This window comes from Oryctolagus cuniculus, chromosome 3, assembly GCF_964237555.1.
Source record: "Oryctolagus cuniculus chromosome 3, mOryCun1.1, whole genome shotgun sequence".
NCBI classification, from domain to species: Eukaryota; Metazoa; Chordata; class Mammalia; order Lagomorpha; family Leporidae; genus Oryctolagus; species Oryctolagus cuniculus.
Window position 1 is genome coordinate 59,083,845 of NC_091434.1, and position 14,949 is coordinate 59,098,793.

The 14,949-nt window shown below is 43.2% G+C and overlaps 1 protein-coding gene across 5 annotated transcripts in view; it reads left to right on the forward strand.

Moving 5' to 3' along the window:
• The first annotated feature begins 366 nt into the window (after window positions 1–366).
• The window catches only part of CERKL (CERK like autophagy regulator), a 175,694-nt gene continuing 161,111 nt past the window's right edge, over window positions 367–14,949 (forward strand). For 3 of the 5 annotated variants that reach the window (XM_008258805.4, XM_070070504.1, XM_070070503.1), the window contains exon 1: window positions 367–989. In XM_008258805.4, the coding sequence (XP_008257027.2) occupies window positions 752–989 (238 nt within the window). In that variant the 5' untranslated portion in view covers window positions 367–751. The remainder of the gene's footprint in view (window positions 990–14,949) is intronic. The other 2 variants (XM_002712228.5, XM_051849385.2) reach the window with 2 other exon arrangements.

Genomic DNA, 14,949 nt, shown 5'->3' on the forward strand with positions numbered 1-14,949 from the left:
TTCTGCAGGTAATGCTGCTTTGCCACAGTAGCCAGAGGAGAACAAGACCTTGGAGGGCCAGCTCTGGAAAAGTAAGGTCCCACATACTCAGAGGCACTCTGCTTTAATACTGAGCTTGTCACTTGTGAAGGTGTGCAAACAGAACCTTCTGGGTGGTTTTGCGAGGTGAGGGCCCAGTCTCTCTCTGTTGCCTAGAGGTCAACTCGCAGGTTAGGCATGCAAGCGGAGTCGCTCTGCTCTTCCTGAGAGCCCCTTGGAAAGGAAGCGGGACAACACCGGCTTCCGCCCTGGCATCACAGAGCGTGTTCATCTCCCACGGACACTGGCACCCCCTGGTAGCTTCCTGATGGCAAGTCTTTTGGGTTCCCTTCGGACCTCTTCAACAAAAACGACCCGGGGACGGTTTGTGAGTTAAAGTCTGAGAACCACGTGTTTGTGCAACTCGGGGTAACGCCCTGCGCGGAAACCTACGGGAATAGGAGAGACCAGGCAGTGGGTGCCACTCACTCCTCCTTCTGCACGGACTTGGGTCTCTCACGCAGTGAGTGGCGGGGGCGCGAGGCTGTGGCCAAGGTGCGGGACTAGGTCACAAGGACTGCCCTGCCAGCCCCGCCTCCCTCTTGGGACTCTGCCCCGCGCGGCGTTGCTGTGGCAGCGCCGGACGCAGCCCGAGTTGTGGCTGCTGCGGCCTCCACCTTGTCCTCCAAAGTCTTCTGCCTACCCGTGGCTTGGGCCCAGTCAGAGGCTCCCCATGCTCCGGGGGACGCGCCGGAGCCGAGTGAGCTCCCTGGAGGGCGGCCTGGAGGAAGAGGCGCCCCCACAGGCGGCCGCTGAGCCCCCGGCGTATTTAGAGTGTCCGTGGCAGACGGAGGCGGCGGCCGAGCAGACTCTGCTGCGGGGCATCTTCGAGATTGGGAGGGACAGCTGCGACGTGGTGCTGAGCGAGAGGACCCTGAGGTGGCGGCCCATTCGGCCCGAGCGCCCAGCGGGTGAGTGCTGGGGTCCCGGCGCTTTCTCCTCCCCCGGGGCTGCTTCCCTCTCCACGCTCTGTACCCGCTCCCCGGGCTCCGCCACCGTCCGGGAGACTCCGCGAGCGAGGACGCCGCCGCCTCCTTGGCGACCGCGCCAATCCGCGAGGTGCCCGGTCCTGCCAGGCTCCCTGCTCTCGGGTCACTCCTCGACAAACTTCACAGTCTGCCTGTGTTCAAAGTCGAGGTGGGGGGAACCCCACAAACTGGACCCAGGAGGGCAGTTGACTTAGAAACGTGTTAGTGTCTCCTCCTCTACCCCTCCCGGCTGAAGTTGTACGCCATCAGCTTTGCTGGTGGGCTGAGTGGATCCCCCAGGGACAGAGTATGCCTGCACGTGGGTTCTGCCTCCAGTCCTCTTTCCACTGGCTTCTGAAAATCCAACCCTAGTGCTCTGGGATCTCCGGGGCTTTCCAGCTCACATTCCTCTCTGTTGTCTAGAATCCAAACTGTTTAGAAACTTTAGACTTTCAATGGTGACTCCAGAATATTGGATCGCAATTTTCTAGTAGTTACGCCATGTGGTTTGCTTCCACTGGCTTTTTATTAGCTTAAATTTCTAGTTAAAGTATCGTAGGGTTGTTGCGTACAAAACTATTGCACATCTTAGTGCTTGAGTCTGGTACACAGCCTCCTTAAGCTAAATGCAAATTTATGAAAATTAAAATCGCCCTCCACTCATGAGGATCAAGATAATTTCCTACAGAATAGAAAGGATCATTGTTTCAAAGTTCATTGTTTAAGTTAACAAAGGGAAACTAGTCAGACCAGGCCTTGGTTATGAATGTGAATTCTGTTCACTTTATGTTGCCAAACTCCACATAACTAAACTTAAGTTAAATTGACTTGAAAACCAAAGTGAAGTATGTTCATGAATCCTTGGTTAAAAGCTAGGGTTATGGATATACAATAAGTCTTATTTATTTCCATTTGTTTATTTGTAAATGGGAGGGAGGGAGGGAGGGGGAGAGAGTGAGATTGAGGTTGATTCCATCTGCTGATTGACTTCCAAAATGGGCTTGGCTAGGTAGGCAGAATTCAGGAGCCTGGGACTGCATCAGGCTCCTGTGTGTGTGTGTGTGTGTGTGTGTGTGTGTGTGAAGGGGCCTAGTACTTGGGCCGCCTTTTTGTTGCTTTTCCAGGTGTATCAGCAGGGGCTTGGAATTGGCACTGTATGTGCAGGTGGCAGTTTAACTTATTGAACCACAATGCTGGCCCCAGTATTCTAATTTTTTTCCCTTTTTTAAATACTTATTTGTGGTGAACTCAAAAGGTTTCCATAGCCTTGGCAACTCATGACAAGAGCCTAGGGTGATTACTGATGCCATAAGAGTGTCAATTTGTTAAGTCAACAACAGGAGTCACTGTGCACTTACTCCTCATGTAGGATCTCTGTCCTTAATGTATTGTACTATGTGAATTAACGGTATAACTAGTACTCAAACAGTACTCTATACTTTGTGTTTCTGTGTGGCTGCAAACTGTTGATCTTTACTTAGTATATACTAAATTGATCTCCTGTATATGAAGATAATTGAAAATGAATCTTGATGCAAATGGAATAGGAGAGGGAGAGGGAGTTGAGAGGGTTGCGGGCAGGAGGGAAGTTATGGAGGGGAAAAAGCCATTGTAATCCATAAACTGTACTTTGGAAATTTTATTTATTAAATAAAAGTTAAAAAAATTTTGAAATGTTTGGGAATGTCAAAACTACAGTGACATAGCAATTCCTAAATGCTGCTCTGTGTCAATTTTTACTAGGCCCCTATAATTGAAGTTTATGAGAATAATAAAATAATGCATTATAAGAATTTAGTCTTAGGAGATATTTTCTGATATTATATCCTCTTCATTGTGATGTGACAAGTGATTTTTTTCTATGTATTTAACATATTAATATTCAAAATGTATAATCTTTAAAATTATTGTGATAAATGCCATTTGATATCATATTTCTCAATTTAAAAATATCAGATAGGCAAAGAAAAACTGGTTCACTTCCTAAACGCCTATGACTTCACTGGAGCTGTAGCTGGGATTTGGGAACTCAATTCAGATATCCCATGTTGGTGACATGACTCCAATGACTTGAGCCATCACTGCTGCTTCCCAGGGTCTGCATTGGCAGGATACTGGAATTGGAGTGGAGCCAGGTATCAAACCCACACCCACTGGTATGGGAAGTGAGCATCACAACTGGTGATTTAATGACTAGGCTAAATGCTAGCCCCTGTTGCTCAAATTTAAAATTTTTTTTAAGAAATCAGGTATATATACACCTTTACTAGCTGTAAAGAAGAAAATACTGTCTTTTGCAACAATGGATGCAACTGGGGACCATTTTGCTTAGTGAAATAAGCCAGACCCAAAAAGACATGTTTTCTCTGATGTGTAATAGTTAATATAGAATATAAAAAGCAATGTGCAAGAAACAGAGCCTGGTGCAGTGGCATAGTAGGTTAAGCCTCTGCTCACAGCAATGACTTCCCATAGGAGAACCTGTTCGAGTCCCCATTGCTCCACTAGAAAAGCAGAAGATAGCCCAAGTCCTTGGGCCCCTGCACCCACGTGGGAGACCCAGAAGAAGCTCCTGGCTTCAGATAGGCCCAGCCCCAGCCAGTGTGGCCATTTGGGGAGTGAACCATTGGATGGAAGATTCCTCTCTCTCTCTCTCTCTCCCTCTGCCTCTGCCTCTGCCTCTCCTTCTCTCTCCTTCTGTAACTCTGCCCTTCAAATGTTTTCAGTTTTTAAGATTTATTTATTTGGAGAGGGAAGAGATGTACAATCTGGGACATGCTCAAGCTGACTTGCCCCAAATGGTAGAGTTAGAAACATACCAGGGAATTCCAATTCAATTCCATCAAGGTGGCATGTACCAATGCCATCTCACTAGTCCAAGTGATCAATTTCAGTTCACAATTGATCATAATGAAAGGACTAAGAGTCAAAGGGATCACATAAACAAGTCTAGTGCCTGCTAGTACTAACTGATAGAATAAATAAAGGGGAGAGTGATCCAACATGGGAAGCGAGATACACAGCAGACTCATAGAATGGCAGATGGCCTAAACAGCACTCTGGCCTCAGAATCAGCCCTAAAGGCAGTCGGATCCGGCTGAAAAGCCCATGAGAATATTTCAGGCATGGAAAGCCAAGACACTCTGGCAAAAACAAAAACAAAAACAAACAAACAACAAAAAAAACAACAAAACCTAAATGAAAGATCTCTGTGAGTGCGATCCCAGTGGGAAGAACAGGTCTTCAAAGAAGGAGGTACCTTTCTCTGAAGGGAGGAGTCAACCTCCACTTTGACTATGACCTTGTCTAAATAAGACCGAAGTCAGCAAACTCAAAAGGCTTCCATAGCCTTGGCAACTCATGACTAGAGCCTAGGGAGATTACTGATGCCATAAACAGGAGTGTCAATTTGTAAAGTCAACAACAGGAGTCACTGTGCGCTTACTCCTCATGTAGGATCTCTGTCCTTAATGTGCTGTACATTGTGATTTAATGCTAAAACTAGTACTCAAACAGTGTTTTTCACTTTGTGTTTCTATGTGGGTGCAAACTGTTAAAATCTTTACTTAATCTATACTAAACTGATCTTCTATATATATAGAAAATTGAACATGAATCGTGATATGAATGGAAGGGGGGAGAGAGCGGGAAAGGGGAGGGTTGCGGGTGGGAGGGAAGTCATGGTGGGGGGGGGAGCCAATGTAGTCCATAAGCTGTACTTTGGAAATCTATATTCATTAAATAAAAGCTAAAAAAAAAGATTTATTTATTTGAAAGAGTTACACAGAGAGAAGGAGAGGCAGAGAGAGAGGGCTCTTTATCATCTGGTTACTCCCCGGTTGGCCTCAAGGGCTGGAGCTGTGCCGACTCAAAGCTGGGAGCTAGGAGCTTCTTCCAGGTCTCCTACGCAAATGCAGGAGCCCAAGGACTTGGGTGCTCTCCTGCTTTCCCAGGCCATAGCAGAGAGGTGTACTGGAAGAGCAGCAGCCGGGACTCAAACGGGCACCCATGTGGGATGCTGGCACTCAGGTGGTGGCTTTACCAGCTATGCCACAACTCTGGCCTCTTTTAATCTTTCAGTTTGCACTATGGGTATAGAAATTTATGAATAAAATTAAAATTAGTCCTAAGAGCCCATTTGGCCAACAGTGAAGCTGAAGTACTATAGAACTAAAATGAGACACAGTGCAATGTGAGGTCATACAAATGAACCTTGCAAAGCTGATACACAAAAGCAAACAGTGAAATGTAAAGGGGGTTTTCTTTCCTTTAGATAAACATTAACACTTCTTTGTAATTAACACTAGGAATTCGAGGTACGTTGGGCCTCTAAACCTGTAGGCACAGAATCCTAGCACCTTAGTAAGCACTTCCACTTATACAAGAAAATGAGATGTTTTACCTTGATTAAGAGAAAAGGGAAAGAAGATGATATATTTAAATGTGAGAATTACTCTTTGATGTTGACTCAGCTTAGACATGAGTCGTGAAAGACCAGTGAAATTGGGCCAGAGAATGGGGTGGGATGGCATCAAGGGAAAACGTGGTGTGGTAGGAAGCAAGGGCAGTGGGAGAAAACCATGCCTGTGGTTGACAGGTGACTGGTTGTCCCAGCAAAGGCTGGAAGAAGTCCGTGAGCTTAGATGTCTGCAGGAGCACCCAGTTTGTAAACCTAAAAATGTACTAGTTCTCGCTAATGAAATGAAATACCACATCATCTGTCCTCAATTTTCCATCTTGAGTAATTAGCAAAGACACTATGCATTTTATGAGGCTATCACTGCCACCATTTCAACTAATTGATGGTCTCTCTGCCAGGATAAATGAATATAACCATAATAATTGCAGTTCTTTTTATTGGGTTCAAGGGTGACTTGGATATGTTACTTGGGCTTGGAAGGAGAGCTTGTAAGTCGAGATGAGAAGTCTGAGGGGTCTTCAAAATATTTGAGGAGGATGGGTTTTTGGCCTAGCAGTCAAGATGTCATTTGGAACACCCACATTCCATATCAAAGTGCCTGGGTTGGGTTGCAAGCTTTGTTCCCCTTTCCAGGTTCCTACTAATTATAGAACCTGGGAGGCAGCAGCAGGTGCAGGTTCAAGTACTTGAGTCCCTGCCACCCATGTGGGATACATGGATTGAGGTCTGGGCTTCTGGCTTCAGCCTGGCCCAGCCATTGCTATTGCAGGCATTTGGACAGAGATGGAAAGGGTAACTTGCTCTCAAATGAGGTAAAAATTTAAAATTTGTGGAGAATGAGGAGTATGAAAACTACAGATAACTAAATTTTGCACCAAAATAAACTTATGTTAGTTCCATTTTTGGTGAGTACTTTGAATTGTACAAAAGCACTAGTTCTTTTTAATTTTAATGGAAGAAATATTTTAGTGCCATAATCAGATTAATTCAATCACTATATTAACCTGATTAGCAGTGACTACTTTAAGTAAATATTTTATACTCATTCTAAGTTAATTTAATAGATGCTATGAAATATCTAATTATAACATGGCCCTTTGCATATAAGAAAATCATATCTTTGAGAAAAGACATACGGCTTCAAAGGGTAAAATTGTATGCTTCCCAGCATTCGTAATTCAAACATTAAACAATGAATATGTGCATAGTAGAGTGATATAAACACCTGTAAGATGTGAGCCCTGACTTTTAAAAATGTTAGTGTGTGCAAGGGTGACATCCGATCTTGACAGAGGTTTGCTCATAAGGGACCAATTTCCTGTTTGAGTCCTTGCCTACTTCCAGAAATAGAACAAAATAGGATTTCATGAAGGTTTAGGGTGTTGCAGTAGTTTCCTAGGTCTGCAGTTACAAATCGCCACAAAATTGGTGACTTAAAACAGAGACCTCTTCTAAGTCCTAGAGACCACAAATTGCAGAGGTCCCCCCCCCAATCCCCGCCCCATCTCCCTCTCAAACTTCCTTCTTTGCCTCTTTGCCTGTATCTGGGCCCTCCTTGGTTTGTGGCAGCATAGCTATAATAATTGCTTCTGTATTTACATGGTCCTCTCTTCATCTAAGGAAAATAGTTGATAGATTGAAGATCCATCCAAATTCTATGATGTCATCTTAAAACCTTTAATACAACTGCAAAGACTATTCATAATAATGTCTTAGTCTGAGGTTCCAGTTGGACTTTAATTTTTGTCTTTGTGGGATTTTTTTTTAAAATATGTATTTATTAATTTGAAAGGTACAGTTAGGTGCTAGGTGACTTCCCAGATGGCTTCAAGGGCTGGAGCTGGGCCAATCTGAAGCCAGGAGCTAGGAGCTTTTCTCAGATGTGCAGGGGCCTGAGTACTTGGGCCATCTCCTGTTTCTTTCCCAGGGGCATTAGCAGGGAGTTGGATCAGAAGTGGAGCAGCTGGGACTTGAACTGGGGCCCATATGAGATTTCAGCACTGTAAGCAACAGCTTTAACTGCTATGCCACAGTGCCAGCCCCTGGAGCTTAATTTTTGAAAGACACTATTCAACCCAGTAAAGGTATATTAGAAGGAAAATTCTTCAGACCAGTTATATTTCATAGAGTTCATATGAATAAAGCAAATAAATAAAATTCAAGCCAGGCAGCTTCCAGAACTAAAGCAGGTTCTGAGAATTTCAGCCACATGATCACACAGTATTGTTAGGAAAATCAGAGGTGAGACATAGAAAACAATTTAACCATCCATGTTAGTCAACCAACCAGTCAATTACAGCTTAATTAGTTAACTAGCTGATTGTTGATAGCCTAATGCACCAACTGGCTACAGATCCTTCTGCAACTAGCCAAGAGTCAGTTACTGTGATTAAATTCAAGGTTTCATTTGTGGGGCTTAGTGCAGGTGCTCAGCCTAAATCCACTGCCTCGCACAAAATATTATTTAATGAGTGTGATGGAACTAAGAAAACTCTAGGTTGAGGAACAACCTGAAGCCATTTTTTGTTGCTGTTAAATGGGGGAAGGAGGAAGAGAAGTGCATGATCAAGTAAAAGAGCAAGAGTTATCGTTCTCTGGTTCATTCCCCAAATACGTGCAAGGGCTAGGTCTCCAAAGTTGGGAGCCAGGAACCCAATCAGGATCTCCTACATGGGTGGCAGGAGCCCAGCTAGCTGAGCTATCACCAGTACCTCCCAGGATGTGCGTTAGCAGGAAGCTGGAATCAGGAGCTGGAGACTGAACCCACATCTGATGTGGGATGTGGGCATCACAGGAGGCCTCTCGCCCACTAGCCTGCCTGCTCTCTCCAGGAGAATGCTTAACAGAGGCCTGAAGAGAAAGGAAGGAGTTTGGGTTTTAGTTAGAAAGTGTAAGTCTTTTCCTTGCTTCTATACTTCATTGGAGCTCTGCTGCTGAGTTCACAATGTGTCTATCCCATGCCTTGCCATTTTTGATGGTCCCAGCACTATCACCGTTGAAGCTTCAGAGTTTGTAGAGCTCTTGCATTTCAGTGACTTTCCTCTTCATCCCCCTTTTGCTTCCATCCATGGGCACAGCACAGATGGTTGTCACCTGTTCAAGGCCAGTCCATTTCATCTCAGTCTCGCCTAGCACTTGGTCTTGTTTGTTACAGCCTCTGAAGTTTCCAGCTTCCTTCTCTACCAGATCTTTCAGTGAAGCATGGTGATGTGTTCAGGACTTCTTTATCCTAAGTGTCCTCAGCCTTCAGCCTGTATGCTCCTGGCTCCAGCTGCTGTCCTTTTTTTTTTTTTTTTTCACTTGCCCTGGTAAGCTCCTAGAAAAATTGATTTCACTCTCACTGCTCTTATTAGTTTACCTCTTAATTATTCTCCAACCATCTGAGACCTGGCTTTGTTCCTTCCCTCTGATAAAGCTGCTTGGGCAAAGGTTAGCAGCAACCATCTAATTGTCCAATCAAGTGGGAAATTTCAGCTTTCACCTTTTGGATTTCTTTGTCAGTTGTCTTTAACTCTGCTTCTTTGGTTCCTGTGATACTGCTAGCATCTAATTTAGGAGTCTAATCTGTTGTCACACTCGAGTGCTCTAGGCAGTATCACTATTCTCATCTACTGCATTCTACCTTCATGAGTCCCACACGTTTGGTATGTCTGCAAGAAAAAGCAACTTTTTTTTTTTGCTCCTTAGAATAATTTCTGGGCTTACATTTCATAAGAAAATTCTCAGAATATTTAAGTTTGTTTTTTAGATATGTGTAAGTTATGACACATAATTGGGATGAAGACTACAGTTTGTTTAGCATATGTTGGATGGAGTGCATACATATGTAGTAACTATTTTGGTCTTAATATGGGAAAGAGTAGTAAGGAAGCTATGTGGAGTGTTATATAAATCAGAATTCTAAAGGTATGCCCCAAGCCTTACTGTCTCCCACTCACTCCTACCTCTTAAAGTTTTATGTATTTATTTAAAAGGCAGAATGACCTAGAAGGAGGGACAGAAAGATCTCCCATATACTGGTTTACTCCCAAATGCCTGCAACAGGTGGGGCTGGGCCAGGCCAAAGCCAGGAGTTAGGAATTCCATCCAGTTCTCAGATGGGTGACCAAATACAAGTACTTGAGCCATCATCTGTGGCCTCCTAGGTGCATTAGCAGGAAGGTGGATTGAAAGCAAAAGTGGGATTCCATCCATGGGCACTCTGATGTGGGATATGGGAATCCCAAGCAGTGTCCTAACTCTATGCACAACCATGCCACCCAAATACTATTTTTTAAAAATAAACAGAAGTTTATTAAAATATAAATTTCACATACAAAGGTATTTCAAAAAACTCATAGAAAATTGAATTAACATAAGTCGATTTGAGTGTAAAAATACTTAGAAATCCATGCATGTGAGGGTTGTTCATCAAATTTTTGGAAAGTGTATGTTCTAGCAAACTAATCATGGAGACACCAGGGAGTGAGTAGTTCTCAGAGAATGGTCTTTGAGTTTCAGCTTGTTGATCCTCTTTGGCAAAGAGGAGTGAGTTTTTAGAAGTGACAGAGCAAGACTGAGGGTATTCTGTCACCTGAGGAGCGCTCGGATATGTCCAGAGACAGGCATTTCTGGTTCTCGCTGATGGGGAAGAGGTTACCACTGGCATCTCGTGAGTAGAGGCCAAGAGTGCTGCCAAATCTCCAAAGCACAAAACGGCATCCCCTGTCCCTGATACACACGTGTGCACACACACACACACACACAGATATCAATAGTGCCCATGTTTTGAAACCCTGCTGTAGTAGTCATCTTTTTGAGACACAAGACACAAATCAAGGCAGGACATGGTTTTGTTTACATCCATCCAGTAATGCTCCATATTTGTTGGATAAAGCACTAATTCTTAGTGCCTTCCCTAGCCCTTGTAACCTCATTTCAGCCCCGCCCATTACCCTGATCCAAACACACAAATATGCCTCTGGTTTCTGAAGTAATCAAATACACTGCTGCCTTAAAATCCTCATACATGTTCCTCTGCCGCCCTAAACCACTGTTGGCCCAGCTGCGCCTAGATAACTTTCTCCCATCCTCCCTCTTCCTGAAAGTCAGCTGGTGGTGGGCTGGCACTGTGATCTAGTGGGCTGAGCCTCCGCCTGTGGTGCTGGCATCCCATATGGGCACTGGTTTGTGTCCTGGCTTCTCTTCATCCAATCCAGATTCCTACTTATGACCTGGGAAAGCAGCAGATGACCCACTGCATGCGTGGGTCCTGCACCCACGTGGGAGATTGGGGAAAAAGCTCCTGGCTTCAGATCAGCTCAGCTCCAGCTGTCGCAGCCTTTTGAAGAGTGAACTGGTGGATGGAAGACCTTTCTCTGTCTCTCCCTCTGTCTGCAACTCTACCACTGAAAAGTCTTTAAAACAAAAAGTGAGCTGGTCGAACGTAGCCATTGAGGTGAAGCAATCTGTTGGGCTTGCCACTGGGTGGTGACTACTTTGCTAGGACATCTCATTCTCTTGCCTTGATACATGTTGTGTATTTACTGGACACTGCTGTTTCATGGCTTTTAATCTATTGCAGTTCTTCAATAATCCATAGAGCCTTTAGCTAAGATTTGGGGGATGAGGCCCAGGCTAGACTTGCCCAAAGGACTGTCCTGGAGATGGTGAATGAGAAATGTGTATAAATCAGTTCTTTAGACTGGTCTTAGAGTATTTTGAAGAAATTAGTCCAAACCTAGACTAGTCTAGAATCTCCAGTGCTGGAGGATTTTCTTTGCCTGCACAGTGCATGTCAGTGGGCCCTTGCTACCTACACTTAAGGGTAAAAAGGCCAGAGGCAGGGCTCACATCTACAGCTTTGAATTTTCTGTTTTTCTTCTGGCTAGGGTTAATTACCTGAATTCCATTATGAATTTCTGCTTAAAGTCACCAGCAGATTGATTTGTAACTGACTGGAAAACACACTTCTGTGCCTTCCATGCAGGTGTGCACACCTGGGTAGGACATCCTTTCAAAACTAGGTCTCATATGTTATAATTATAGACCATGACATCCGTGATCCATGTTTCTAGCAAATATTAGCACTCAACAGCTATGTATCCCTAAATGGAATAAAATGGATCAAATTTCATTTTTTAACTTTTATTTAGCAAATATAATTTTCCAAAGTACAGCTACGGATTACAATGGCTTTTCCCCCCCATAACTTCCCTCCCGCCCACGACCCTCCAATCTCCCACTCCCTCTCCCATTCCACTCACATCAAGATTCATTTTCAATTATCTTTATATACGAAGATCAGTTTAGTATATATTAAGTAAAAATTTCATCAGTTTGTACCCACACAGAACATAGAGTGTAAAATACTGTTTGAGTACTAGTTATAGCATTAATTCACATTGAACAACACATTAAGGACAGAGATCCTACATGAAGAGTAAGTGCACAGTGACTCCTGTTGTTGACTTAACAAATTGACACTCTTGTTTATGGCATCAGTAATCTCCCTAGGCTCTAGTTATGAGTTGCCAAGATTATGGAAGCCTTTTGAGTTTGCTGACTTCGGTCTTATTTAGACAAGGTCATAGTCAAAGTGGAGGTTGACTCCTCCCTTCAGAGAAAGGTACCTCCTTCTTTGGTGGCATGTTCTTTCTACTGGGATCTCACTTGCAGAGATCTTTCATTTAGGGTTTTTTTTTTTTTTTTTTTTTTTTTTGCCAGAGGGTCTTGGCTTTTCATGCCTAAAATACTCTCATGGGCTTTTCAGCCAGGTCTGAATGCCTTAAGGGCTGATTCTGAAGCCAGAGTGCTGTTTAGGACATCTGCCATTCTATGAGTCTGCTATGTATCCTGCTTCCCATGTTGGATCGTTCTCTCCCTTTTTTATTCTATACACTAGTATTATTTATGTGATCCCTTTGACTCTTAGACCTATCAGTGTGATCAATTATGAACTGAAACTGATCACTTTGACTAGTGAGATGGCATTGATACATGATACCTTGATGGGATTGAATTGGAATCCCTTGGCACATTTCTAACTCAACCATTTGGGGCAAGTTAGCTTGAGCATGTCCCAAATTGTACATCTCCTCCCTCTCTGATTCCCACTCTTAAATATAAGAGAGATCACTTTTCAATTAAATTTAAACACCTAAGAACAATTGTGTGTTAATTACAGAGTTCAACCAATATATTAAGTAGAACAAAAAAATACTAAAAGGGATAAAGTATTAAGTTGTACATCAACAGTCAGGGCAAGGGCCGATCAAGTCACTGTTTCTCATTCTGTCCATTTCATTTCAACAGGTTTCCTTTTTGGTGCTAGGTTAGTTGTCAGCAATCAGGGAGAACATATTATATTTGTCCCTCTGGGACTGGCTTATTTCACTCAGAATGATGTGTTCCAGATTCCTCCATTTTGTTGCAAATGACCGGATTTCATTGTTTTTGACTGCTGTATAGTATTCTATAGAGTACATGTCCCATAATTTCTTTATCCAGTCTACTGTTGATGGGCATTTGGGTTGGTTCCAAGTCTTAGCTATTGTGAAATGAGCTGCAGTAAGCATTAAGGTGCAGTCAGCTTGTTTGTTTGCCAATTAAATTTCCCTTGGGTAAATTCCAAGGAGTGGGATGGCTGGGTTGAATGGTGGGGTTATATTCAGGTTTCTGAGCAATCTCCAGACTGACTTCCATAGTGGCTTAACCAGTTTGCATTCCCACCAACAGTGGGTTAGTGTCCCTTTTCCCCCACATCCTTGCCAGCATCTGTTGTTGGTAGGTTTCTGAATGTGAGCCATTCTCACTGGGGTGAGGTGAAACCTCATTGTGGTTTTGATTTGCATTTCCCTGATTGCTAGTGATCTTGAACATTTTTTTATGTGTCTGTTGGCCATTTGGATTTCCTCTTTTGAGAAATGTCTATTGAGGTCCTTGGCCCATCTCTTAAGTGGGTTGTTTGTTTTGTTATTGTGGAGTTTCTTGATCTCTTTGTAGATTCTGGTTATCAACCCTTTATCTGTTGCATAATTTGCAAATATTTTTTCCCATTCTGTCGGTTGCCTCTTCACTTTCCTGACTGTTTCTTTTGCAGTACAGAAACTTCTCAATTTTATGCAATCCCAAATGTTAATTTTGGCTTTGACTGCCTGTGCTTCTGGGGTCTTTTCCAAGAAGTCTTTGTCGGTACCTATATCTTGCAGGGTTTTTTAGTATCTCTGGTTCTAGATATTTTTGCTTATTTCAATTTTTGGTTAACATATAACACTTGAACATATTTGTGGGGTAAAGTACAATATTTCAACACATGTATACAGTGTATACTGATAAAATCTGGCAGTTAGTATTTCTATTCATGTTTGAAGCTTACCAGCCCTTCCACAGTTCTTTATACAGCATATAATACACTAATGTGAATGAACTATAGTCACCCACTGTGCTAAGGAACAGTTGAAATTATTCTACAGAAGTGTCTTGGGTTCCATCATTCACTCAATAACCTCAGTAAATTCAGATTGGCTTCTAAAAACTTTCCACATGTAAAAGAACATGTGGCATTTGTCTTTCTGTATCTAAACTTACTTCACTGAACATAATTACCTCCTGTTCCATCCATTTTTCTGCGCTATGTCAACACTTCATTTTTTTTAAGATTTATCTGAAAGAGTTATAGAGACAGATCTTCCATCTGCTGGTTCACTCCCTAGGTAACCACACCAACTGGTGCTGGGCCAGGCCAAATCCAAGAACTTCAACTACATGGGTAGCAGGGCCCAAGCACTTCTTCCATTGCTTTTCCCAGGTCATTAGCAAGGAAATGGATTGAAAGTGGAGAAGCTGGTACAGGAACCAGTGCCCATAAGGGATGCTGGCATTTCAGACTATGACTCTGCCCACTTTGCCACAACACCAGCCCCAGTATTTCATTTTTTGTGGCTGAATAATACTGTGGTATATGTGTGTATGTACACATACACATTTTCTTTCTCCACTCAACCATCGGTAGATGCCTAAATTGATTCTGTTATCTTGGATGTTGTGAATAATGCTGCAGTGAATGAAAGTTCAGGTGTCTCTTTGATAAGTTGATTTCATTTTCTGAAGATTTATACACACATACACACATAAACCATATATCCAGAAATGGGATAGGCAGATAATATAATAAATCTATTTTAAGTCTTTTCTTTTTTTTTTTTTAAAGATTTGAGGGGCAGAGTTACAGAGAGATTTCCATCCACTGGGTCACTCCCAAGATAGCCACAGCTGTGAATCTGGGCTGAAGCCAGGAACCAGAGGCTTCCTCTGGGTCTCCCATGTGGGTGCAGGGCATCAAGCCCTTGGGCTATCTCCTACTGTATTCACAGGCCATCGGCAGGGAGCTGGGTTGGAAATTGAACAGCCAGGACATGAACTGGCACCCATATGGGATGCCAGCACCGCAGGTGGAGTCTTAATTTACTGTGCCACAGTGCTGGCCTCTGATTTTAAGTTTTT